The following is a 24,802-nucleotide window of genomic DNA, read 5'->3' on the forward strand; positions in this document are numbered from 1 at the left end:
CTATACGCATTAGAAGTGGGCCCACAGCCCAAACCGTAAATGGTGCCGACACGCCAATTGCATGACTAGATCCAGGTCCGGCACCGCTACTCGGATAACAAAATCCAGACATGCCGGCCACTAGGTGGCGCTATACCAAGGAGAAAAACGTTTGGGGCTATAGCTCCCACACCGAACCTCCCACAGTCAAAGACTTGTACCCACATATTCACTGGAGTCTGCTGCATCTTTTGGCATAGGCCACGCCCATTTGCGTCTATAATTTTTTTCCGCGAAAACCGCAAAACTGCCTTTTCCCTACTTCTCCCACATTTCTTGACCAAGTGACACAGAACTTTGCACATGACATCTTCAGACGCCCACGAAAAGAAATCCCCAAACACTTTTTTGATTTGACCTTCGAAAACGAAACGGTAGCGTTTTGAATATTTGTTTATAAGCTACGTTTTACGTTGAAAAGCAACAATTCGAATAATACCAAAATTAGACATCGGATCAAGTCCAAATTTTAGGCACAAGTCGGTGCTAGCCTTAATGGCGTTCGATAAAGAAATCGGAAAAGTTCGCCTTAAGGGGGCGCAATAAACGAGGAAATTGTATATCTTCTAATTTGCCAGAGGAATGTTCTTCAAACTCAAGGGAAACCATCAAGGGGCAATCCCGAGTCTATATAGAAAATATGGCCAAGAATTATTAATGTGGGCGGGAGTTATTTGGAAAAGGAAAATTGTCTTTGGAAAATTTCGCCACAAGAGGGTGCAAAAAAACGACGAAATAATACATCTCCTAATTGGCCAATGGAATGTTCTGAAAACACGTTTTGGGCTATAACTCCCACACCGAACCTCCCACAGTCAAAACCTTTATATCCACAGATTCACTGGAGTCGGTAGCGTTTGGAATATTGGTATATTAGCTAAATTAGACGTGGAAAATCAAAAATCCAAAAAAATCTAAAAGTACACATCGGATCGAGTCCAAATTTTACACACATGTCGGTGCTAACCTTATGGCAAAGATTTCGCCATTAGGGGGCGCAATAAACGAGGAAATTGTATATCTTCTACAAAATTTCGCCGCGAAAACGCTACACTGACTTCTCGCTACTCCTACCACAGTCAAATCCTTTGTATCCACAGGTTCAGGGTAGCGTTTTGAACACATGCTTCGCGTTGTGCCGGCGAAATGCACATTTCTTGTCGCGTTGTGCCGGCGAAATGCACACTTCTTGGACCCCTGCATAACTGCTTGCAGTTCTAGTTATTATTATTCCCAGGTAGAAGTGGTACCACAGCCCAAACCGTAAATGTTGCACATACGCCAATTGCATGACTAGTTGCAGATCCGTGAGGACTACGTAGACGACAAAATCCAGACATGCCGGCCACTAGGTGGCGCTATAACAAGAAGATCACGTTTGGGGCTATAACTCCCACACCGAACCTCCCAGAGTCCAAAACCTTTATATCCACAGATTCACTGGAGTCAGCTGCATCTTTTGGCACACGCCGTGCCCATTTGTTTTGAACACATGCTTCGCGTTGTGCCGGCGAAATGCACATTTCTTGTCGCGTTGTGCCGGCGAAATGCACACTTCTTGGACCCCTGCATAACTACTTGCAGTTCTAGTTAGGGGTCCAAGCCAACAGGTTGGAACCCTATTGTTTTTGTAAGGATTTTTAGGGGTCCAAGCCAACAGGTTGGATCCCTATTGTTTTTGTAAGGATTTTTTTTATTAGGGGTCCAAGCCAACAGGTTGGAACCCTATTGTTTTTGTAAGGATTTTTAGGGGTCCAAGCCAACAGGTTGGAACCCTATTGTTTTTGTAAGGATTTTTATTATTAGGGGTCCAAGCCAACAGGTTGGATCCCTATTGTTTTTGTAAGGATTTTTATTATTCCCAGCTAGAAGTGGTACCACAGCCCAAACCGTAAATGGTGCACACACGCAAATTGCATGACTAGATCCAGGTCCGTGAGGTGACGGCAGACGACAAAATCCAGACACGCCAGCCACTAGGTGGCGCTATACCAAGGAATACGCGTTTGGGGCTATAACTCCCACACCGAACCTCCCACAGTCAAAAACTTGTACCCACATATGCACTGGAGTCTGCTGCATCTTTTGGCCTAGGCCACGCCCATTTGCGTCTATGAATATTTTTCGCAAAATCGCGAAAACCGCAAAACTGATTTTTCCCTACTCCTCCCACATTTCTTGACCAATCAACACCAAACTTTGCACAAGACATCTTCAGACGCACACGCAGAGAAATCCTCGAACACTTTTTTGATCCGACCTTTTCCGACGAAACTGTAGCGTTTTGAATATTGGTTTATTAGCTAAATTAGACGTGGAAAATTTAAAATCCAAAAAAACATCGGATCGAGTCCAAATTCTACACACATGTTGGTGCTAACCTTAATGACGCTCGATAAAAATTTCGGACAATTTCGCCGTTAGGGGGCGCAATAAACGAGGAAATTGTATATCTTCTACAAAATTTCGCCGCGAAAACGCTACACTGACTTCTCGCTACTCCTACCACTGTCAAATCCTTTGTATCCACAGGTTCAGGGTAGCGTTTTGAACACATGCTTCGCGTTGTGCCGGCGAAATGCACATTTCTTGTCGCGTTGTGCCGGCGAAATGCACACTTCTTGGACCCCTGCATAACTGCTTGCAGTTCTAGTTAGGGGTCCAAGCCAACAGGTTGGAACCCTATTGTTTTTGTAAGGATTATTATTAGGGGTCCAAGCCAACAGGTTGGATCCCTATTGTTTTTGTAAGGATTTTTAGGGGTCCAAGCCAACAGGTTGGATCCCTATTGTTTTTGTAAGGATTTTTATTATTAGGGGTCCAAGCCAACAAGTTGGATCCCTATTGTTTTTGTAATTAGGGGTCCAAGCCAACAGGTTGGATCCCTATTGTTTTTGTAAAGATTTTTATTATTCCCCCGTAAAAGTGGGAATACAGCCCAAACCGTAAATGGTGCACACACGCCAATTGCATGCCTAGATCCAGATCCGTGAGGACTACGCAGACGACAAAATCCAGACATGCCTGTCACTAGGTGGCGCTATACCAAGGAATACGCGTTTGGGGCTATAACTCCCACACCGAACCTCCCAGAGTCCAAAAACTTGTACACCCAGATGCACTGGAGTCTGCTGCATCTTTTGGCCTAGGCCACGCCCATTTGCGTCTATGAATATTTTTCGCTAAATCGCGAAAACCGCAAAACTGTCTTTTCCCTACTCCTCCCACATTTCTTGACCAATCAACACCAAACTTTGCAGACGACATCGTCAGACGCACACAAAAAATAAAATTGGAACACTTTTTTGATCCGACCTTCGACGACGAAACGGTAGCGTTTGGAATATTGGTATATTAGCTAAATTAGACGTGGAAAATCAAAAATCCAAAAAAATCTAAAAGTACACATCGGATCGAGTCCAAATTGTACACACATGTCGGTGCTAACCTTATGGCAAAGATTTCGCCATTAGGGGGCGCAATAAACGAGGAAATTGTATATCTTCTACAAAATTTCGCCGCGAAAACGCTACACTGACTTCTCGCTACTCCTACCACAGTCAAATCCTTTGTATCCACAGGTTCAGGGTAGCGTTTTGAACACATGCTTCGCGTTGTGCCGGCGAAATGCACATTTCTTGTCGCGTTGTGCCGGCGAAATGCACACTTCTTGGACCCCTGCATAACTGCTTGCAGTTCTAGTTATTATTATTCCCAGGTAGAAGTGGTACCACAGCCCAAACCGTAAATGTTGCACATACGCCAATTGCATGACTAGTTGCAGATCCGTGAGGACTACGTAGACGACAAAATCCAGACATGCCGGCCACTAGGTGGCGCTATAACAAGAAGATCACGTTTGGGGCTATAACTCCCACACCGAACCTCCCAGAGTCCAAAAACTTGTACACACAGATGCACTGGAGTCTGCTGCATCTTTTGGCCTAGGCCACGCCCATTTGCGTCTATGAATATTTTTCGCTAAATCGCGAAAACCGCAAAACTGTTTTTTCCCTACTCCTCCCACATTTCTCGCCCAATCAACACCAAACTTTGCACACGACATCTTCAGACACACACGAAAAGGAATCGTATACAGTTTTTTGATCCGACCTTCGACGACGAAACGGTAGCGTTTTGAATATTGGTTTATGAGCTAAATTAGACGTGGAAAATCAAAAATCCAAAGAAATCCAAAATTAGACATCGGAACGAGTCCAAATTGTACACACATGTTGTAGATAACCTTAATGTCGTACGATAAAAAAATCGGAAAATTTCGCCATTAGGGGGCGCAATAAACGAGGAAATTGTATATCTTCTACAAAATTTCGCCGCGAAAACGCTACACTGACTTCTCGCTACTCCTACCACAGTCAAATCCTTTGTATCCACAGGTTCAGGGTAGCGTTTTGAACACATGCTTCGCGTTGTGCCGGCGAAATGCACATTTCTTGTCGCGTTGTGCCGGCGAAATGCACACTTCTTGGACCCCTGCATAACTGCTTGCAGTTCTAGTTATTCTTACCTCCTTAAAAGTGACTCCACAGCCCAAACCGTAAATGGTGCCGACACGCCAGTTGCATGACTAGATCCAGATCTCTTCGGACTACGCAGACGACAAAATCCAGACACGCCGGTCACTAGGTGGCGCTATACCAAGGAATACGCGTTTGGGGCTATAACTCCCACACCGAACCTCCCACAGTCAAAAACTTGTCTGCCGCATCTTTTGGCATAGGCCACGCCTATTTGCGTCTATAATTTCTTTTGGCAAAATCGCGAAAACCGCTAAACTGCCTTTTCCCTATTCCTCCCACATTTTTTGACCAATTGACACAAAACTTTGCACACGACATCTTCAGACGCACACGAAAAAAAAATCAAGGAACACTTTTTTGATCCGACCATCGATGACGAAACGGTAGCGTTTTGAATATTTGTTTATTAGCTACGTTTTACGTCGAAACGCAAAAAATTCAAAAAATACCAAAATTAGACTTCGGATCAAGTCCAGATTTTAGACACATGTCGGTGCTACCCTTAATGGCGCTCAATAAAAAAATCTGAATATTTCGCCATTAGGGGGTGCAATAAACGAGGAAATTGTATATCTTCTAATTGGCCAAAGGAATGTTCTTCAAACTATAAGGGAACCATCAAGGGGCAAACCCGAGTCTATATAAAAAATATGGCCAAGAATTATTAATGTGGGCGGGAGTTATTTGGCAAAGGAAAATTGTCTTTGGAAAATTTCGCCACAAGGGGGCGCAAAAAAACGACGAAATAATATATCTCCTAACTGGCCAATGGAATGTTCTGAAAACGCGTTTTGGGCTATATCTCCCACAACGAAGCTCCCACAGTCAAAAACACTTGGTTTCGTGCTGCCAGCCTTTTAGTGAGATCAGAGAGGGTTGAGAAGGACAGAAATAAAATATATTTGGTAAGATGGATATAAGAGAGACCCGCAGTGAATTCAACCCGGTCTACTTGACATCGGGGAGGTGCATGACAGTGGTAGATCTACCGTAAAACTTCAATAGCCCAGGCATTTACTTGTTTCAATCACTGAACTTTCGAACAAAATTCTGGCTCAGCAAAGATGGGCAATACTATAACATTTATTATTTAAACCAGTATGAATATTCCTACCGTACTGCCTATACACATTACCAGGCGATCGAATAACACGCACGCACACATGCGGTGGCGGATTGGTAATCGGGGTGAGTCGGCAGAATTCCCGGTGGGCTGTTAACATTCGGGGCTTTCGGGCTGATTACTGCAGGATAACAATATTGCTTTTATAAAAGTTACTTGCAGCGCTGTCCGGCAGCCTGAGCTGTGTGCCAGCAACTTCACTCACTCAACAGACTCAACACTCAAAAACTGTAGACGTCGCAACCAAGTCGATTTTGTCTAGAGGGGAGTAACTGAGCTGCCCCTCCCGAAGTGGTACAGCCCAGGTGGGCCTGGAACTGCGCTTGTTCAGAATGACGTAACAGCTAATGACAACATTTAACTCTTGTGCAGGCTCGAACAGAGTGACACACAAACACCACACACACTTTGATGGAGTTTTTCACCCGCTCGTATCCTTGCTTGCCCCAACAAGTTTGTGCGGCGTGCTTGTTGTTTTGTTTCCGGTGTAGCTAGATCCGGTATGGTGTTCTAGTTTTTCTAACGTGAATAGTTGTTGCTAGTAGAGCCCGACCGATATATCGGCAGGCCGATATTAGGCATTTTTCAAACTATTCGGTATCGGCATTTATAATGGCCGATAAATGAATATAAAAAAAAAAATAAAAAAAAGTTTGTCCACCAGAGGGTGCTCTAACGCCCCAAACCCGCGGATTCAGGCAGAGTGAATGACGGAGCTCGACGGAGATCATCGGTGTTGTTCATAGCTGTGTTCGAAATCATTCCCTATCACGGATATTAGGGTGCATCAAAAAACACAATTCTTGAATTTTGATATGGCTGGGTGCTATAAGTGTTCCAATATATGTAGAAACAACATATGCAAAATATTTTTCCAGTACATGATGATTTAGGGGGGCCACCACACATCTGTTTTTGTTGGATAAAGTGGTTAACAGTGCTCAATGGTCGCCATGGAGATCTGAGGTAAACAATACTACATCTTAAGAAAACTGAGGTGATCTTTCTGTTTGAGGTGATCTTTCTGTGTTGGGTATGCAATATTACACGTTACTATCATATCTGTAGTTGTGTCATTGTGTCATCAAGTTGTATTAATAGGTATTGGCACACACAAGCGTGCCACAAGATGGTAGACTTAGTCAATGCTAACAACAAGCTGCTGAAAATCTCCCTGGCCATGGAGTGAAGACTTGATGTCACATTTCCGTTGTGGCCTTCAAAGGTCGAAAACCTGATTGATAACCCAGAAGACCTAGCTTTCTTGGCCAGCATGAAGACTGACAGAGTGGCCACATTTGGTGTATTGGACAAAAAGCTGCAGCTCAAGGTGAAGCAGTGAGAGGAGCGTCAAGGTGCCGCTGCAGCCAAACAGCCGGCTGTGTAAAGGAGCTGGAGGAGATGACGGCAATGTCAAGCTTGGAGTCGGAGAGTGATGAGGAGTCAGAGGAGGATACTGACACAGTCTTTCCACCATCTGAGCCATCCCACAAGCATAAGAAGACTGGAACAAACGTCTTAATTCCACCTGACTTCCTTAGCCGACCAAGTGTCGTGTCATTGGCTACAAGGTTGAGGATGTCACCAATGCAACAGGCTGCATTCACACGTGGCCTTGTTGCAGTGTCAGGCGGTGAATGTAGACTCTCTCTGCATCTTACGAAACAGCTCACCGAGCAAGACGCAAAGAGCTGGAGACAATCAGTGAGGAACAGCACAAGCAGTGGACACCAAGTTAACACCGATGCTCAGCAATGTGCGCCAGGTGGAGGAGCGTCTTACAGTGGTTGGAAATGCAGAGCGGCTGAAACTGCTTGGTGTCCCGGCGATAAGAATTAGACCAATGAGGCATGTGGAGTGATCATTGCCCGGTTGACATGCAAGTTGCTGCAGGACTGGTGGTGCGCTGACCAGGTTGGCAACATGGTCTTTGACACCATTACCTCAAACACTGGCCATCTCACAGCAGCCTGCATTGCCATACAGCTCTCACTGGGCCAACCACAGCTTTGGTCTGGGTGCCGGCACCACATTGGTGAGGTCCTCCTGAACCAGGTTTTCACAGACCTGAAGGTGGAGACATCATGCTCGCCAGAGGTTACCTTGTTCACACGTCTCTGACAGAAATGTAACCTATTACCACAAGAATACAGCAGCTACTGGTCCCGCTACATTCCTGGCAACACGAGCAACCACTCCTGGGCAATTTACGTGCTGAACTTGTCAGGTGCGCAAAATAAGTCACTGACCACAAGCGAGGTGACTACCATGAGTTTGTGCTGCTGTGTCTTGTGTATCTGGATGCAGATGGTGAAGAGCAGACTGCAGTGACCTTCCAATAACCGGGAGCGCTCCACAAGGCACGATGGATGGCCAAGCTGCTCTATACACTCAAGCTGGCTTTGATGGAGAAGCACATCGAGTTGTTTCCCCAGGGCACAATCACCACACGCGGTAGCAGGTGCCGAAGATTCGGGCATTTGCCATTTTCATTAGACACATCTATGCAAAGTGGTGGTTGACCTGCGAGAAAGCTGTAGATGCTGCCTGGAATGACCTGACACTCTACCACCACCTGCAGGCATACGAGGCTGTAGATGAGGGCATTGCAGCATCCGCGATCAAGGCGATGGAGAGGCATCGCTGGTACCTAACTGTTGAGATGCTACCCCTGGCTCTCTTCAGCAGAAAGGTGCCCAATGATGACAAGTGTGCACTTGCCAGAGCAATCTTGTAGCACAAGCCCGCTGATCTCCCCATGCACATCCCTGGGCAGCGCTTTGGCACTGGCTTTGTCAAGCCAAAGTTCCCCAGCCTCTTGCCAATCACCAGCTTGGCTGACCTCGCCAATAAGGATTGCTGCTTTCGAATGCACCAAATGCACATTAATGCTGCGTTCAATTAAGTGAGGTCAATGTACGTGCAATGAACGTGGTCAATGACTGTGCCAAGTGTGGCGTCAAGCTCACATCCGACTTCGTTGCAGTGGCAAGGGAGGAGCAGCACCTGCATATTGTGCTGCAGGCAGTGGAAAATGACCGCAACCAACAGCAGAACCTCCACCGCTAAAAACGCAAGCTAATCCCTGAATAGGACGGTTACTCTAGGGTGGTGGGTGGGAGCCATATCTGGGGGGAGATGCACTGGCTAGGTTCAGAGTTCAGGTTCCATTTCCTCTCTCTTTCTCCCAGGTGATGTTGCTTAGTGGAGCAGACTCTGGCACAGACTGAGCAATTAAGTTTAAAGTTTAGTTAGTGTCAGCTCTTACCATTAGGTACTGTTAGTTGCCAGTGAGTAAGCCACTAGAGAGGGTTTGTTATTTTAAGTGTGTCAGCATCACCCCTTGTGTTTAACAATATAGTCAATTAAACTTTATGTGTTTGTCCGACATCCATCACTGCTGCACAAAATTCAGGGTAAGGCCACGTGAACATGTCCCATTGAACTCCATTCATTTAGTCTATAAAACAAATTAATGGAGAATCTTGAAAGTTGAATTCTGAGAAATGCCCAAGTTGCCCAAAGGGCAAACAAACAACTTTTACTTTGGTAACCCTATTGAACATGCAACTGTGTAAAAGTTCACTGTACTCAACATTTCCAGGTCAACCTTTAGGCAATTAGAGTAAAAATTGCAAATTTTTCGAAATTTCGCCAAAGTTCATGTGTTAGGTGCCACCCCTAAATCTCAATGGAATTCCTCAAAACTTTGCAAAAGTCACTTTTATGTTAATTGGAACAAAGTGCAATGCCAGCCAAATTGATATTTTGAAATAAAAAAAATTCCATTGAAATTTGATGCACCCTAACGGATATAGTGCACTATATAGGGTGCTCGCCATTTTGTGTTCGAATTCTCAGTGGTTAATTTCATGCACTAAAATTTGAGTGTACATACGATGTTCCCTACATGTTACTCCGTATACCACAATGCAATGCGGTAGTGTTCTTCCGGAGGAGAAGAAGAAGCTGAATAACCGCGAAAACTAATACATTTAGAAATTCGTTTAGAAATTCGTTTTTAGAAATCTAATTCGTTTAGAAATGTCAACAATTTAATTGGGAGTTAACACATAGAAAATGTAACATTCAAAATTAATAAAAAAAAACTTGATCAAGGAAATGTTGCATTCAACATCAATACAAGCTCCAGCTTTCCTCGGGATTGCCCGGTTTGTTTACATGATGTGGGAGCATCTGTCTGCGTCACACAAATACCCGGCGCATTTACTGACGCAAATGACGCTTAGAAATGTTCAGCGTAATAATAATAATAATACATTTTATTTATACTGCACTTTATATTCAAGAATCTCAAAGTGCTTCAGAGAAAAAAATACCAAAAAACGATTAAAAAAGGGGGAACCTCAAAGAAAGTTTAGCTGAATTCTCTTTTAAAGAGATGGGTTTTGAGGTTCCGTTTAAAAAGAGCTGTAGTCTGTGGAGCCCTCAGGTGGTCAGGGAGGGCGTTCCATAGTCTAGGGGCAGCAGCAGAAAAGGCCCGATCACCCATGGTGCACAGCTTCGTATGTCGGGTTTGGAGGGTGTGAGTGGATCCTGAACGGAGTGTACGTGAGTTTGTCGGGGGGGTGAGGAGTTCCTGAAGGTAGAGGGGGGCAAGTCCGTGAAGGCAGCGTAGTGTCCGAATTCTCGTTTGTTCGTTCCCTATATAGTGCACTATATCATAAACACTATATAGGGAATAGTGAGGGAGTGAATAGGGAATGATTTCGAACACAGCTCATGTGTGCAAGTGTGTTCATGGTAAGTTGGCAACTGTCACAAGACATACATTGCTTGAATAACAATTAAAAGAACATCCCCATCAATTCTCTAAAGTCGATAAGCATGACTTAATTCATGACTACCATGTCCAGTTTTGCTGTTACGTGTTAGCTGAGAGTGAAAAGGATTTAAAGGATAACTACAAATAACCAATGTTAGGGAAATCTGTTTGTTTTGTTGCGCGTTTCTGGATTTTTTTTTTAAATATATATCGGCCGATATATCGGCATATCGGATTTTTTAATCACAAAATATTCATATCGGTATCGGCCTTAAAAATCCTATATCGGTCGGGCTCTAGTTGCTAGACAGCAGGTGAAAAAACAACAACGTTTTCCAAGCAAAAAGAGCGGTAATCGCGCGATAAAAAAATGAACGCCGTTAAAATTGGTTTGCGTTAACACTGTTAATAACGCGTTAAACTGACAGCACTAGTAGAAACCTATTCTCACCTTGTGGCTTAGGGTGCACTCACACTAGGCCATCTGGCCGTGGCCGTTGGCCGTTTTCACACCTAACCGTGCTCAAATGGCCCCATTGTTCTCTGGCCTGCACTCACACTAGGCCATCTGGCCGTGGCCGTTGGCCGTCGCAACTGTGGCCTGGCCACGGTAGGCTCTTGTACATACGTCATCACGTCGTAACACGTCATCACCAAGCGTCCGCTGCATGGACCATAATAAAGTCTGCCGCCAGTCAGAGTTTTAACAACAATGGACAACAACACAGAGAACACACCAACAGTTGAACCGCTTGACGCGATGTTTACCGTTTAATGGGAAAGAAGGCTCGTCGCCTTTATTATGGCCGTGGTCGTCGCATGGACTCTACGTCATCCAGCTCAGGTTGCGTAGCCGTGCCGGCTCATTAGCATCTGTACCGTAGCGGCCCGTACCGTAGCAGCACACCTCTCCCAAGTGGCCAAATTGGCCTGGCCTGGCCAGACTGGCCACACTCACACTGGCAGATTTGAGCACGGTTAGGTTTGAATACGGCCACGGCCAGATGGCCTAGTGTGAGTGCACCCTTACACTGCCACTTTAAAGAATTACAATAGGCTATTGTTGTTTGACTGTACAGTTCCTGTTACTTTGTTATGGTCAAAAAGTAGTCATTTGAAATATGTCTTCTGAAATTAACCTGGACGGGCTATTTCTCACTTCTTGCTTGTGTGGTGTGATCTGGAAATGTTCGAGACCTATTGTTTATTTTTTTGCATGTGCATTTTTTATGGTAAAATTTTTGTTAGTTTCCTATTGTTCTGAGTTAATGAAATTGAAGAAAAGACAATATTTTTATTTGACTGCAATTGTTTGTAATACAGTTTATGTGAATTTGGTATGGTCAAAAAGTAGTCATGAAATCATAAATGTCTTCTCAAATTAACTTGGACAGCTATTCCTCAATGCTTGTTCCTTGTGTGGTGTGATATATAAGTTGTGAAAGAGACTTTTTTTCTTCTAGCATTTGTTTTGGTCAAATTTAAGTCTATTGCATATCGTCAAATAAAAATGATGAAATGCAATTAATTTGCATGTGACTTTATTATGGTCCAAAGATATGACGGGAGAGGCATTCGGCCCTCGAGGCATTTAAATTTTTCAAATATGGCCCCCTTTGAAAAAAGTTTGGACATCTTTGGTTTACCAGAAGAGCATTTGGAATGAGAAAATGGCTTGCTTGAAAATTAGGAAAGTTGACCATAAAAAACAGACATTTTAAAGATGAATGGACTGACCAATAGATGTTCATTCTCCTGCAAGGCAGTACTAAACAGTAATTTGTCTTTTATGTGTTGTAACCGTGGCGCTGATAAAAAGCGGGAATATTAAGTGACATTATGAATCCAAACACAGATCCCCAATAAAGTATCCCCAGAATTAAGAGCGCGGAAATGTAGGCCTCAGTAGGTTGTGAGGTTGTGAGGTTGCCATGGCGGCGCGCATGGTCGCAGCGGCTTATAACGGCTCTTCCCTTTCGGTGCTTTATTTGTTTTTTATGCTTTTATTTACGTTTTTGTTTGTGTCTACTACGCAAGGAAACAATTGCTACAGTAGACAGGCTTTACTGGACGTGGGTTTTCACAGAAAATCACCGGTCACAGCCGACTTTCATTGCCACAACAACATCCCGGACGAGATAGCGAGACCACCAGGCTCTCCGTGGATCGTCATCAGCTGCGGCAGGCGGCGCCGACGGAGAAGGGAGAGGAAGCAGAAGCGGGGACGTCGCTCCGGCCTCCTGGCAAGACTGAGGAAAGACCCACATAAGCCTCCTCTACCGAGTATGTTCCTCTCCAACGCAAGATCTCTGACACACAAAATGGACGAGCTGGAACTACTCGCCAACGGTAACCGCTATGTACGAGACTGTTGCGTGTCTGTAATATCCGAGACATGGCTTCACCCGTCGATCCCGGACGCAGCCGTACAGCTGGGGGGGCGCACCGTCCACCGCTGGGATCGCAACAAAGACTCCGGTAAGAGCAGAGGAGGTGGTTTGTGCATCTTTATACACAACAGCTGGTCTATAAATACAACAACTATAGACACACACTGCTCCCCGGACTTAGAGTACATTACAGTTAAATGTCGCCCATTTTTTCTGCCCAGAGAGTTAACAGTAGTGCTAATCACGGCTGTTTACATTCCTCCCGATGCCAACGTTGGCATAGCTCTCTCTCTACTGCTAAAAGCCATAAACACTCAGCAGCGTGCTCACCCCGACGGTGTTCACATCATAGCCGGTGATTTTAATCAGGCAAACTTAAAGTCTGTCCTGCCGAAGTTTTATCAGCACGTGAAGTGTCCGACCAGAGGGAAAAACACATTGGACCATGTTTACACCAACATTAAACATGCTTACAGAGCCATACCACTACCTCACTTAGGCCAGTCAGACCACCTCTCTCTGCTCCTTACCCCTGCATACACCCCTCTCAGGAGAAGTGCACCACTACAGACCAAAACCATCACCACGTGGCCTCAGGATGCACTTTCCCAACTACAAGACTGTTTCCTACACACTGAGTGGGATGTTTTTAAACACCAGGACCTGGCTGTCCACACAGAATCTGTACTTTCCTACATCAAGTTCTGTGTGGGAAACGTCACAGTGGACAAACGCATTCGTGTGTTCCCCAATCAGAAGCCCTGGATGACCAGCCAGGTCCGGACGCTCCTCAAGGTCCGCAACACCGCCTTCAGGTCTGGAGACAGAGAGCAGTACAGCGCTGCTAGAGCCGACCTGAGGAGGGGAATTAAGAAGGCAAAGGCGGACTACAGGAGGAAAATAGAGGATCACCTCTCTGAAAACAACCCACGGCAGGTGTGGCAAGGCATTCAACAGTTGACAAACTACAGGGGACACAACACCACAACTGTGAACTCAAGTATCTCGCTGGCAGAAGAACTGAACTTCTTCTTTGCCCGCTTCGAGACATCAAGGACATCACAGACCTCAGCTTCATCACCACCCGAGCCCCCACCAGCTCACAGCACCCACTCACTGACTGTACAGGTGCAGGATGTGAGACGTGTGCTTAGTGGAGTCAACCCCAGGAAAGCTGCCGGACCAGACGGACTTCCTGGGAAGGTCCTCAAGGGCTGTGCTGACCAGCTCTCACAGGTCTTCACAACAATTTTCAACCTCTCCCTGACACAGGCCTTCATCCCAGCCTGTCTGAAGTCCTCCACCATCATCCCCGTACCCAAGAAATCGGCACCGGTCACTCTAAATGACTACCGCCCAGTAGCACTCACACCCATCATTATGAAGTGCTTCGAGCGGCTGGTCCTACACCACATAAAAGCCTTCCTCCCCCCCACCTTAGATCCTCACCAGTTCGCTTACAGAGCGAACAGATCCACCGAGGACGCCATTGCCATAGCCCTTCATGCTGCGCTGAGTCACCTGGAACACCGGGAGAGCTACGTCAGGATGCTCTTCATTGACTACAGCTCAGCCTTCAACACCATCATCCCGGCTATCCTGGTCTGCAAACTGTCAGCTCTGGGTCTCGACCCGCTCACCTGTTCCTGGATTAGTGACTTCCTCACAAATCGACCCCAGAAGGTGAAACTCGGTCCCCACTTCTCCTCCACCCGCACCCTCAGCACAGGCTCTCCACAGGGGTGTGTGCTGAGCCCACTCCTCTACTCTCTGTACACCTTCGACTGCAGTCCCACCCACCTCAGCAACACCATAGTGAAGTTCGCGGACGACACAACGGTGGTTGGACTGATCTCAGAGGGAGACGAGTCTGCCTACAGGGATGAGATCCTGAAGTTAACATCGTGGTGTTCAGACAACAACCTGGCATTGAACATCGCAAAAACTAAGGAGATCATCCTGGACTTCAGGAAAAGCAGAGCAGACCCGGCTTCCCTCTACATCAACGGTGACTGTGTAGAGAGAGTCCACACCTTCCGCTTCCTGGGCAACATGATCTCTGCTGGCCTCTCCTGGACTGCCAACACAGCGGCGGTCGTCAAGAAGGCTCAGCAGCGGCTTCACTTCCTCAGGGTGCTCAGGAGGAACAACGTGGGAGAGAAGCTGCTGGTGACCTTCTACCGCTCCACCATCGAGAGTCTTCTGACGTTCTGTATCTCAGTGTGGTTTTCACAGTGCACTGAGGCAGAGCGGAAGAAACTCCAGGGAGTGGTAAACACCGCACAGAGGATCACTGGCTGCCCCCTCCCCTCCCTGAAGGACATATACATCTCCCGCTGCCTAAGCAGAGCGGAGAGAATCATAAAGGACAGCTCCCACCCTGGCTTTCACCTGTTTGACCTGATGCCCTCTGGCAGGCGCTATAGGTCCATCAGAACCAGGTCTTCACGGTTCAGAGACAGCTTCTTCCCTAAAGCTGTATCCACCCTGAACACACACATGCACTGACCCCCGACTGACTGACCACCCCCTAACCTCCCACTGCTGTATTGTACTTTACTTTATTTTACTTTATTATTTATTTTACATTATTTACATTTCTATTTGGTATACTGTTGTTCTTGTTCTATTTATATATTATTTATTTTCTCGAATGCACCAATTGGGAAAGCTTACTAAAAATTTCGTTGTACTTCACTCGTGCAATGACAATAAAAGGCTTTCTATTCTATTTTCTATTCAGTAGGAGAGGTCTACGTGATTATTCACACACTCATTTACAGGCCAGCAACGTGCAAATGAATGCTCACTTAAGATTGCATGGATTTTGTGGCAACATAAAAAAATAATCAGTGACACGACTGTTGTGAAGGAGTGCTTGAACGCCGCTGCCGAGACGTTACAAATAAAGCAAATCCCAATGTCAGCTGCAACGACGACCAGAAAATCCGAAATGTTATCAGATGACGCACTGTCACAGCTTGATGTGGCTGTTCAGAGAGTCCCATGCATGCATATCCTTAGCCATTGATGAGTCTTCAGATGTAACGGATAATGCCCAGCTTTTGGTTGATGTGCGATTTTTTTTTTTTTCATCAAGACAAGAAAGAGATCTGTGAGGACCTGTTGGGTCTAACGCCACTTGAGACACACACAAGACGAGAAGATATTTATGAGGCTATTAAGGACATGCTGTCAAATAGGGGGATTGATCTAAAAAAGGTTGTCTCAGACACTACTGATGGGGTACCCGTTTTGCTTACTTGAAATGTAGGCCTAATGCACTTTGTTTATTTGAAGTGTAGGCCTAGTGTACCTGTTCTGCTTACTTGACATGTAGGCCTTATGCACTTTTTATGTTTACTTGAAATGCAGGCCTAATGTACCCATTTTGTTTACTTGAAATGTTAATATGTGTTACTTTGTCTTACTGAAAATAAATCCATCTGAAATTATAAGGAAATATGCCGGGTTGATTGCATTTGACGAAAGTAAGCTATTAGGAGGTGGTAGGTTAGAGGTTCGGGCCTTTCTTGGAAGGAATTTTTAGTAACTACCTTGTCCAATTTTAGTTGAAGACCCTTGTTCTATGGTGTAGCCAGCGGAACACAGAAAATACCGCTGGTCGTTTGATGCTAGCCGCTGTTGGCTTCTGCTAGCTGCTCAGCTTATTGGTGGTTAAAGGTTGATTATGATATATCATGTATTCATCTTCCAGGTGGGCTCAGTTCTTCATCTGCCCTCTGATGATTGAGGACGCCATCGAGAGAGAGGTGGAGGCAGTGGACAGTGGTGAGTCTCTGTCTCTGTTCCTACTGGCTTCCTGTCCGTCCATCTTATTGGCTTCCTGTTCTTGTGATCTCCAGAGTACCAGTTGGCTCGTCCGTCAGATTCTCACCGAAAGGAGATGCTGTTCGGCAGCCTGGCCAAGCCGGGTCACCCCATGGCCAAGTTCGGCTGGGGTGAGCAGCCTAACCTCAATCTGAATAGTATATATCCGTAGAAAAAGGCCCTGATTTTATTAGTTATAGTGACACAACTTACCATTATGATGCAAAAAGTTCTGCCCAAAAACAATTTAAGGTTACTCTCTTGAAGATTCTCTTTCTGTCGACCATTAAACCCATACTGCCTCTTGTTGTTCTTCCAACAGGCAACGCCCAGACTTTAAAACAAGAGCCCAAAGAGAAACAGATCAACACCTATCAGCGGCTCAGAGATTTCTGGAAACGCTTCTACTCCGCCCACTACATGACCCTGACCGTCCAATCAAAAGGTACTATTGCCCGGTGTGATCCTGGTCGTCCAACGCTTGCCAATTAAACATTATTAGCCCCGCCCTCTGCATGAACCTAGCCGCCAAAAGGTACCTTTGCCCTATCCATCCAATCAAATGGTGCTGTCGCCCAAACCACTACATAACTCTGGTCAACTCATGGTATGTGTGTGGCTGTGTCCCAGGTGGGTGGAGTTGATTGTTCTGTGCTCTGTGTTCTGCAGAGACCCTGGACACGCTGGAGGAGTGGGTGAGGGAGATCTTTGACAAGGTGCCCAACAAGTAAGATGGACACCGCTGTTTGTGTGTGTGTGTGTGTGTGTGTGTTTTTGTGTGAGGGATTCGGGTACGTGTTATAAGTCATCATTTAAATCTGTTACAGGTATGTGATACAGGTTTGGGTATGTCATTCTGTGTGTTTCAGCGGTAAACCCAAGCCAGACTTCTCTCATCTCCAGGAGCCCTTCGAGACCCCAGCGTTTAACAAGATGTACAGGGGTAAGGGTCCAAACCCCGGCTAACTGTTACTAAGCAAGGCATCAGTTGCAATAAGTAATACTAGCTACTACTAAAATGTAATGATTTGCTGATTTTGACACTACTTATTCTTGATTGTATTACTTTGAGTATTGTTACATTTAGTTTTGTATAGTATGGTATATTGAGTTCTAAATAAATATTAACTTGTGTGTGTGTGTCCCCCCCCCCCCCCCCCCCAGTGGTCCCGGTGAGGAAGGTGCATGGGCTCACCCTCAGCTGGGCCGTGCCCCCCCAGGCCCGTCACTACAGGTAAGTCCTGGTCCACAGGTGGCTTCAGTGGAGGATTCCTATTGGGTCTTCTGCAGAGCGATAACATCCCTGCCTGTTGTGCTGTCCTTCCATGTGTTCTCTGGCAGAGTGAAACCCCTTCACTACATCTCATGGCTGATTGGCCACGAGGGGAAGGGCAGCGTCCTGTCAGTGCTCAGGAAGAAGTGAGTCATTATTTATGAAAGAGGAGTGTGTGTGTGTGTGTGTGTGTGTGTGTCTCTGTAACATGGCGACCAGAGCAAACGCTGCCTCACCATCCTAAGCACGCACCCGTCGTAGCTGCCGCTGATAACGCTAGGGATGTGAATAAGTCAAAATTTTCATGGTCGAATAATCAGTGGGTGGTATGAACGAATAATCGATTATTCGATGTGTGCTGACTTTCACATGGAAGCCATGGATCATCGGCAAGAAACGCAAAAAAAAGGTTCCTACTAAGTAGTCCTGCTAATCAAATTGTCTGTTCAGCCTTCTAAACAAGAGCTGGTAAATTGTGAAAAATGCATTAAACCAATCAGAAAACGCGGTTATATGCTATAGACCAGGGCTATTCAATTGGCGGCCCCCGGGCCGGACCCAGCCCGCTGAGGAATATTTACTGGCCCTTTTAGTGAAAAAAGGGGCCGTTATGAGCTGCCCTCCCTCATCTCCGCCCAGCACAGCGTAGACTTGCTCCGCAAGGCGCGCGGCCACAACAATCCTCCCCGCACGCTCCCGCTACGCTCTGCTTAGTGAGCTTTTGCATTGCTCCTCTCAACTGCTTGGCGCACTCCACTTCGGAGTTCGCGCCTAATGTTGTTTTGATGATCGTTCTGCCTGGTTGAATCAACACAATGTAGCTTTCTATTTTGAAAAAGTGAAAAGTATACTCAGAAAACCGACAATTCAATAGCGAACGGACACCGAAGTATTTGTTTGGATTTGCCATTGGGAAGCCTGTGTGTTTACTCTGCAGCGAGTGTATATTGGTGTGTAAAGAACTGAGAAGGCATTTTAAGATAAATCATGCTAACTTGGACACCACTTTCCCACTGGGCTCTGATGCTCGCCGCCAGAAGATTTTGGGGCTAACTTCATGCTATGAACAGAGACGCCGAACCCTAACCGTTGTTCAGAACAAGAGAGAGCAACATCAGCATCACTACGAGTCGCCTGGACATCAGGCAAAAATAAAAGGCAGTTTACAGATGCTGAGACCGTCAAAGAGTGTATGCTTGCATCGATCGAGGAGGTGGATACAGATGAGAAAACCCGAAACAGCGTGATTGATTCAATCAAGAAAATTCCCATCTCTGACACGTCAACATCAAGGATAGTAGAAACCCTTGCATCGGATGTTTTTGAGACTCTTTTGGACAAACTCAAAAAAGCGGAGGTGATGTCGCTAGCTGTTGATGAATCAACCGACAGCAGCGATGTAGCACAGCTGTGCCTCTGTGTTCAATTTTTTGATGGCGAGTGCTTTTGTGAGGGTCTACTTGGATTAATTCCACTGGACACATGACAGGTGAGAAAAAGTAATTTCATTCTTCAGAGAGAACCAGTTGGGGTTGGAGCGTATCAATATGCTGGTTACGGACGGTGCGCCAGCGATTGTCGGGCAGGACACGGGGACTGTCCGCTAGGTTGGCAGCACTGGTGTAGTCCAGGGTATACGTGGGTGTACGGCGTATACCCACTTATTATTCAGTCAGCATTGCGTATACCCACTTCTAAATTCCCCCAGATGCGCACCATTCAGTTGTATCTGCAAGCCAAATTGCCCACTTTTTCCTGTGCGTTCACACCAAACGCGACGGGGCAACAAGATCCCTGTGAGGGACCGGCGTGGTCGCCCCACGTATCTGGGATACGGCCAACTGGAAATTTCGAGTGTGGGAAAAAATTAGGGCAATGGACTGAGGACTAAGAACAGTGAAGTTTAATTCTCATTAAAACATTCACAAAAAAATAGAGCAATGTTCCAAAAGCAAAGGAAATGGCTGCATCAGTCAGCAAACAAAACTCAGATAACAAAACATAGCATAACCTAATCAAAACATAAGTCTTTCGTACTGGCCTCACGTCAAGCCAGCACCACCTTCAGCCCCAAACACCAAATGAGAAAGCCCTTAAATAGGGAAATGGCAATTGGACCAATCACGGCCGTATGGGCCAGACCATTAGTTGGGGGAACATTATTTACCTAAAGCTACCAATCCAACATAACTGAACAGAAAGTACATTGTGTGAATACTAAATAAACATGACACTAAATAAACAATCACCAAATACATATATACCCACACCCTGTGCACAACCTAAATATATTTACAAAACAGCTGTTTCTATCAACACCCCCCTGGGCTATTCCCTGATACCCTGATCCTAAGCTCCCTTAAGTTACCACACTGCCCCCTACCGGGACGGAAGACCAATTTTAAACCAGCCCAATATAATAAATATATATATACACACAATATAATAATAATAATAATATTAATAATAATAATAATAATTTCTCTAATGCGAGAGAATGAGAAGGGGGAGGATTTCACCTTCTCACATTTCCCACCACCTCCGGAGTTTCGCCAACAGGATGGCGAGAAAAAAAGTCTGCCACAGTATTCTGCCTTCCCGCTTGGTACTGCACCGTGAAACGAAATGGCTGCAGTGCCAAGAACCAGCGGGTGATGCGAGCATTTGAGTCCTTCATGCTCCCCAGCCACCACAAGGCGAGGTGATCAGTCTCTAGTGTATAGTCTCTACCCAGCAGGTAGTATTTCAAAGTGTCAAGTGCCCACTTGACAGCTAGGCACTCTAGCTCGACTGTAGCATACCTGGTCTCCCTGGGGAACAACTTGCGGCTTACATAAGCTACAGGCTTCATGTTGTCCCCCTCCCCTTGAAGCAGTACTGCCCCAAGACCAACACCAGATGCGTCGGTCTGGACAGTGAAGTGCTGTTCGAAGTCCGGGCTCTGGAACACAGGATCCTTGCAGAGCGCCCCCTTTAAGTCCAGGAACGCCCGCTCCTGCTCCTCCCCCCACTGTATCTTGGCGAAGCCTGACTTCCTGGTCAGGTCAGTCAAGGGAGCTGCTCGTCGGGTGAAGTCTGGCACAAACCGGCGATACCAACCCACTAGGGCTGTAACGATACGCGTATCAAACCGAAAATCGTGATACTCAAAGCCACGAACCTGTCTCGCGGTGTGAGAAGGCAGAAGCGCGATATGCCCTTTCTAACTCTTCGGTCAAATTGTCCGATTGAAATTTGCTAATAATTTGTCTAAATAATAGTCTGCTGACAGCGCCCCCTCCTATCGATGCCGTAAATATGTGACGAGATGCCCTCTCTGTGATCACAGCTCTCCGTGGCTACGGAGGATTGCATTTCTCCACAGCCGTCGAAGTCCTCATATGCGATATGAACGACATTTATCCAGAGTGGGCCAAGCGCGAAAAAAATTGCCTGTGTGATCCTGTCTCTATTGTTTTGTGTGATTTGACTGGCAGTTTGTCTGCTTATAGGTCGGAATGAAGCGGCCACCGATTATTGACAGGATGGGTACTTTATTCTACCGGACTCGTTCGCTTCTTCACTAGACACACGCGCTACCGCTCGCTCTCCTCGCTCGTCCACTCACTCGCTGACGTCACTCACACACGCATACTGCCATTCTCCCGCACACACATATGCTACTCGTAACACTATGCCTCGTTATTGCGACGTTCATGTTTTTCCTCATCTATTGAAAGTTAGGCTATTAAACATGTTGCATTTTATACGGCCTGATTATGTCATTATTTAAGCTACATAGCCTAATAAGAAGCGCTAATAAGGATATTTGAATAAACCAACCAAACAGTTAAAGGGGCCCTATTATGCCTACCAGCAAAAAGCATCCTCCAACTGCAATCTTTGGTTATTTCTTTATTAATTTAGCTATACTTTAATAGTATTCTTTCGGTTCAAATCTGTTCAGTGTTCCAAATTATTTGTTATTAAATGTTACATTAAGATAATTGGTATTTAAGTGTTTAAATAAAATGCTTTTTAAATTTAAAAGAATCGTGGGATGTATCGAACCGTGGGTCAAAAATCGTGATACAAACCGAATCGTGAATTTGTGTATCGTTACAGCCCTACAACCCACCAGACCCAGGAACGACCTCACGTCCTTCTGAGTCTTGGGGCGTTGGCATTCCTGTACCGCCTGGACCTTGTCCTTTTGTGGCCGAATCACACCCCGGCCTAGAATATGGCCGAGGTACTTCACCTCCTCCTGGGCTATCGCACACTTGAGCGGGTGGATGGTCAGCCCCGCCCGCTGGATGCGCTGCAGCACGTCATCGAGGTGCCGCAGATGGTCTTCCCAGGTGACGCTGTACACCACAATGTCGTCCAGGTAGGCTGCCGCAAAGCCGTCTGTGCCCGCCAAGACGATATCCATCAGTCGCTGGAAACTGGCTGGTGCCAGTTTCCCTGCAGGCCAAAGGGCATTACCAGAAACTGGAAAAGCCCCTGTGGGGTCCGAAAGGCTGAGCAATGCCTGGCCTCCTTGGCCAAGGGCACCTGCCAGTAGCCCTTGCATAAATCCAGGGTAGTGATGAAGGACGCTTTGCCCAGGCGCTCAATCAAGTCCTCGAGCCGTGGCATTGGGTAAGCGTCAAAGTGTGATTGGGCATTCACCTGACGGAAGTCAATACAAAAGCGCATAGTGCCATCCTTCTTGGGCACTAGCACCACCGGCTTACTCCACTCACTGGAAGACCTCTCAATCACCCCCAAAGCCAACATCTCCTCCACCTCGGCTTTGAGGCACGGCAGGAGACGCTCAGGAACCCGGTACATCCGTTTGCGCACAGGGGTAGTGTCTTTGAGGGGAATGGAGTGTTCTACAATGGTCGTGAACCCCGGCCTTTCTTGAAAAAGGCCAGGAGGCAGAATCCCCGCTAGCTCCTTCTGCTGGCGGGAGGTCAGGTGAGACAGGTCCAGGGTGGAGGACTGCTGGCTGATGGGAAAGAACTGCTCTGGACACTCCTCCTCCGCCACAGCCTGCACCCTGAGTTGCAGTTCCGGTGGCCTCTCATGCCACTCCTTCAGAAGGTTGACATGAAAGGTCTGCCTGGGTTTCCGTCTGCCAGGAAGGTCAATCTCGTAGGTCACCGGACCCATTTTCCGCACCACCTCGTAAGGCCCTTGCCACTTAGCAAGCAGGTGGGCAGGAGAAGCAGAACTTTCTGGCCTGGTTGGAGGACCCTCTTCCTGGCAGACTTGTCATACCAGGTCTTTTGTTGTGACTGGGCTTGCTCCATGTTGGACCGCACTAGCTCAGTCATCTCCTCCATCTTGTTCCTCATTTCGAGGACATGAGCTACCAGGCTCTGGGTCATGGGCGTCTCAGGTCCCGCCCATGCCTCTCTCAGCACATCCAACGGGCCCCTCACCTGTCGGCCATAGAGCAGTTCAAACGGTGAGAAGCCAGTTCCTGGGGAACCTCCCGGTAGGCAAAGAGCAAGTAGGGCAGCCAGCGGTCCCAGTCCTTCCCATTGACTGCAATAAACTTCCTCAACATGCCTCAACACGTTTGATTATAGCGCTCCACAAGGCCGTCTGTCTGAGGGTGGTAAGGAGTGGTCCGAATGCCCTTAATGCCTAATAAGCTGTACACTTGCTTTAAGGTCTTTGAAAGGAATGCAGTGCCCTGGTCAGTGAGGACCTCCTGGGGAATTCCTACCCTCGAAAAAAGTTGCAACAGGGCCTGTGCTATTGGACGGGCTGAAATCCTGCGCAGCGGGAAGGCCTCGGGGTAGCGGGTAGCATAGTCGCAGAGTACTAATATATACCTGTAGCCTGTTTTGGTCCTTTCCAGGGGTCCAACAAGGTCCATTGCTATGCGGGAAAAGGGAACCTCTATTATAGGGAGTGACTGTAGTGGGTAAGGGCTAGTTCTCCTATTGCTAGTTACCTGGCACTCGGGACAGGTTTTGCAATACTGCTGCACATCGATATATAGAGCCCTGGCCAATAAAACCTGGCTGCAATCCTTTCATAGCTCTTGGCATTACTCAAGTAACCTGACCAAGGTATTTTATGACCCATAGCTAACACCCGTTCTCTGAGCTGTTTAGGCACAACCAGCTGCTCTGCCCTGCCCTCTCCTGGCTGATAGTACAACAGCCCTTCTCTTACCCGGTAGCTCTCCCCCGACAAAGCTGGAGGTACATCTGTGGAGGTCTCATCAACTTCACTGACCTTGTCATAAGCTTTTAGCAAACTCTCATCCTCTCTCTGTAACTGTTCGAAATTTACTGAGATATCACCCCAATCTGCATCTGGTTCTGCAAGTGATAACTCACCGTGCCCACTAGCCTATCCCGCCTGACCTGCATGCGGGTCTTTCTACCCCTCACTCTGGCAGGAGGAGCGATTTCTCCTTCTGCAAAAGGCATGTCCCTTAGGGTAGCTAGCTCAGCAGGCTCCTTTTAAGCTCCCTTACCACACTGCCCCCTACCGGGACGGAAGACCAATTTTAAACCAGCCCAATATAATAAATATATATACACACAATCTAATAATATTAATAATAATAATAATAATTTCTCTAATGCGAGAGAATGAGAAGGGGGAGGATTTCACCTTCTCACAATCCCATACAAAGTGAACGTAGACGTGTATCGGGCGAATTTTTCACGAGAGAAAACCGGCGTTTCATTTGTCGCGCCACACTTTCGCCGTGGAAAGGCGAGCGCGTTCATGAGGATATGTGGCGCGACAAATTTGCTCGAGTTGAAATATTTCAACTTTGACGCGAATTTCGCGTGATGACAGCCAATCAGCCATTCAACAGCGTGG

General features: G+C 46.6%; 1 protein-coding gene and 1 long non-coding RNA gene across 3 annotated transcripts in view; both read left to right on the plus strand.

The window, feature by feature from the left end:
- The window catches only part of nrd1b (nardilysin b (N-arginine dibasic convertase)), a 64,907-nt gene that overhangs the window by 12,363 nt on the left and 27,742 nt on the right, over positions 1 to 24,802 (plus strand). Inside the window, exons 6-12 of one of the 2 annotated variants that reach the window (XM_060066834.1) lie at positions 16,598 to 16,671; positions 16,746 to 16,841; positions 17,033 to 17,155; positions 17,380 to 17,437; positions 17,580 to 17,653; positions 17,875 to 17,944; positions 18,052 to 18,129. The exons of the other annotated variant lie outside the window; for it this stretch is intronic. Coding sequence (XP_059922817.1) covers positions 16,598 to 16,671; positions 16,746 to 16,841; positions 17,033 to 17,155; positions 17,380 to 17,437; positions 17,580 to 17,653; positions 17,875 to 17,944; positions 18,052 to 18,129 — 573 coding nt within the window. The remainder of the gene's footprint in view (positions 1 to 16,597; positions 16,672 to 16,745; positions 16,842 to 17,032; positions 17,156 to 17,379; positions 17,438 to 17,579; positions 17,654 to 17,874; positions 17,945 to 18,051; positions 18,130 to 24,802) is intronic. 2 annotated transcript variants of the gene reach the window in all.
- On the plus strand, positions 3,946 to 6,404 carry LOC132469078 (uncharacterized). Its single transcript, XR_009528339.1, has 2 exons — positions 3,946 to 5,772; positions 5,866 to 6,404. It is a non-coding gene; the product is annotated as an uncharacterized LOC132469078 (long non-coding RNA).

The sequence above is a fragment of the Gadus macrocephalus genome, chromosome 12 (assembly GCF_031168955.1).
Source record: "Gadus macrocephalus chromosome 12, ASM3116895v1".
In the NCBI taxonomy this organism is placed as follows: domain Eukaryota; kingdom Metazoa; phylum Chordata; class Actinopteri; order Gadiformes; family Gadidae; genus Gadus; species Gadus macrocephalus.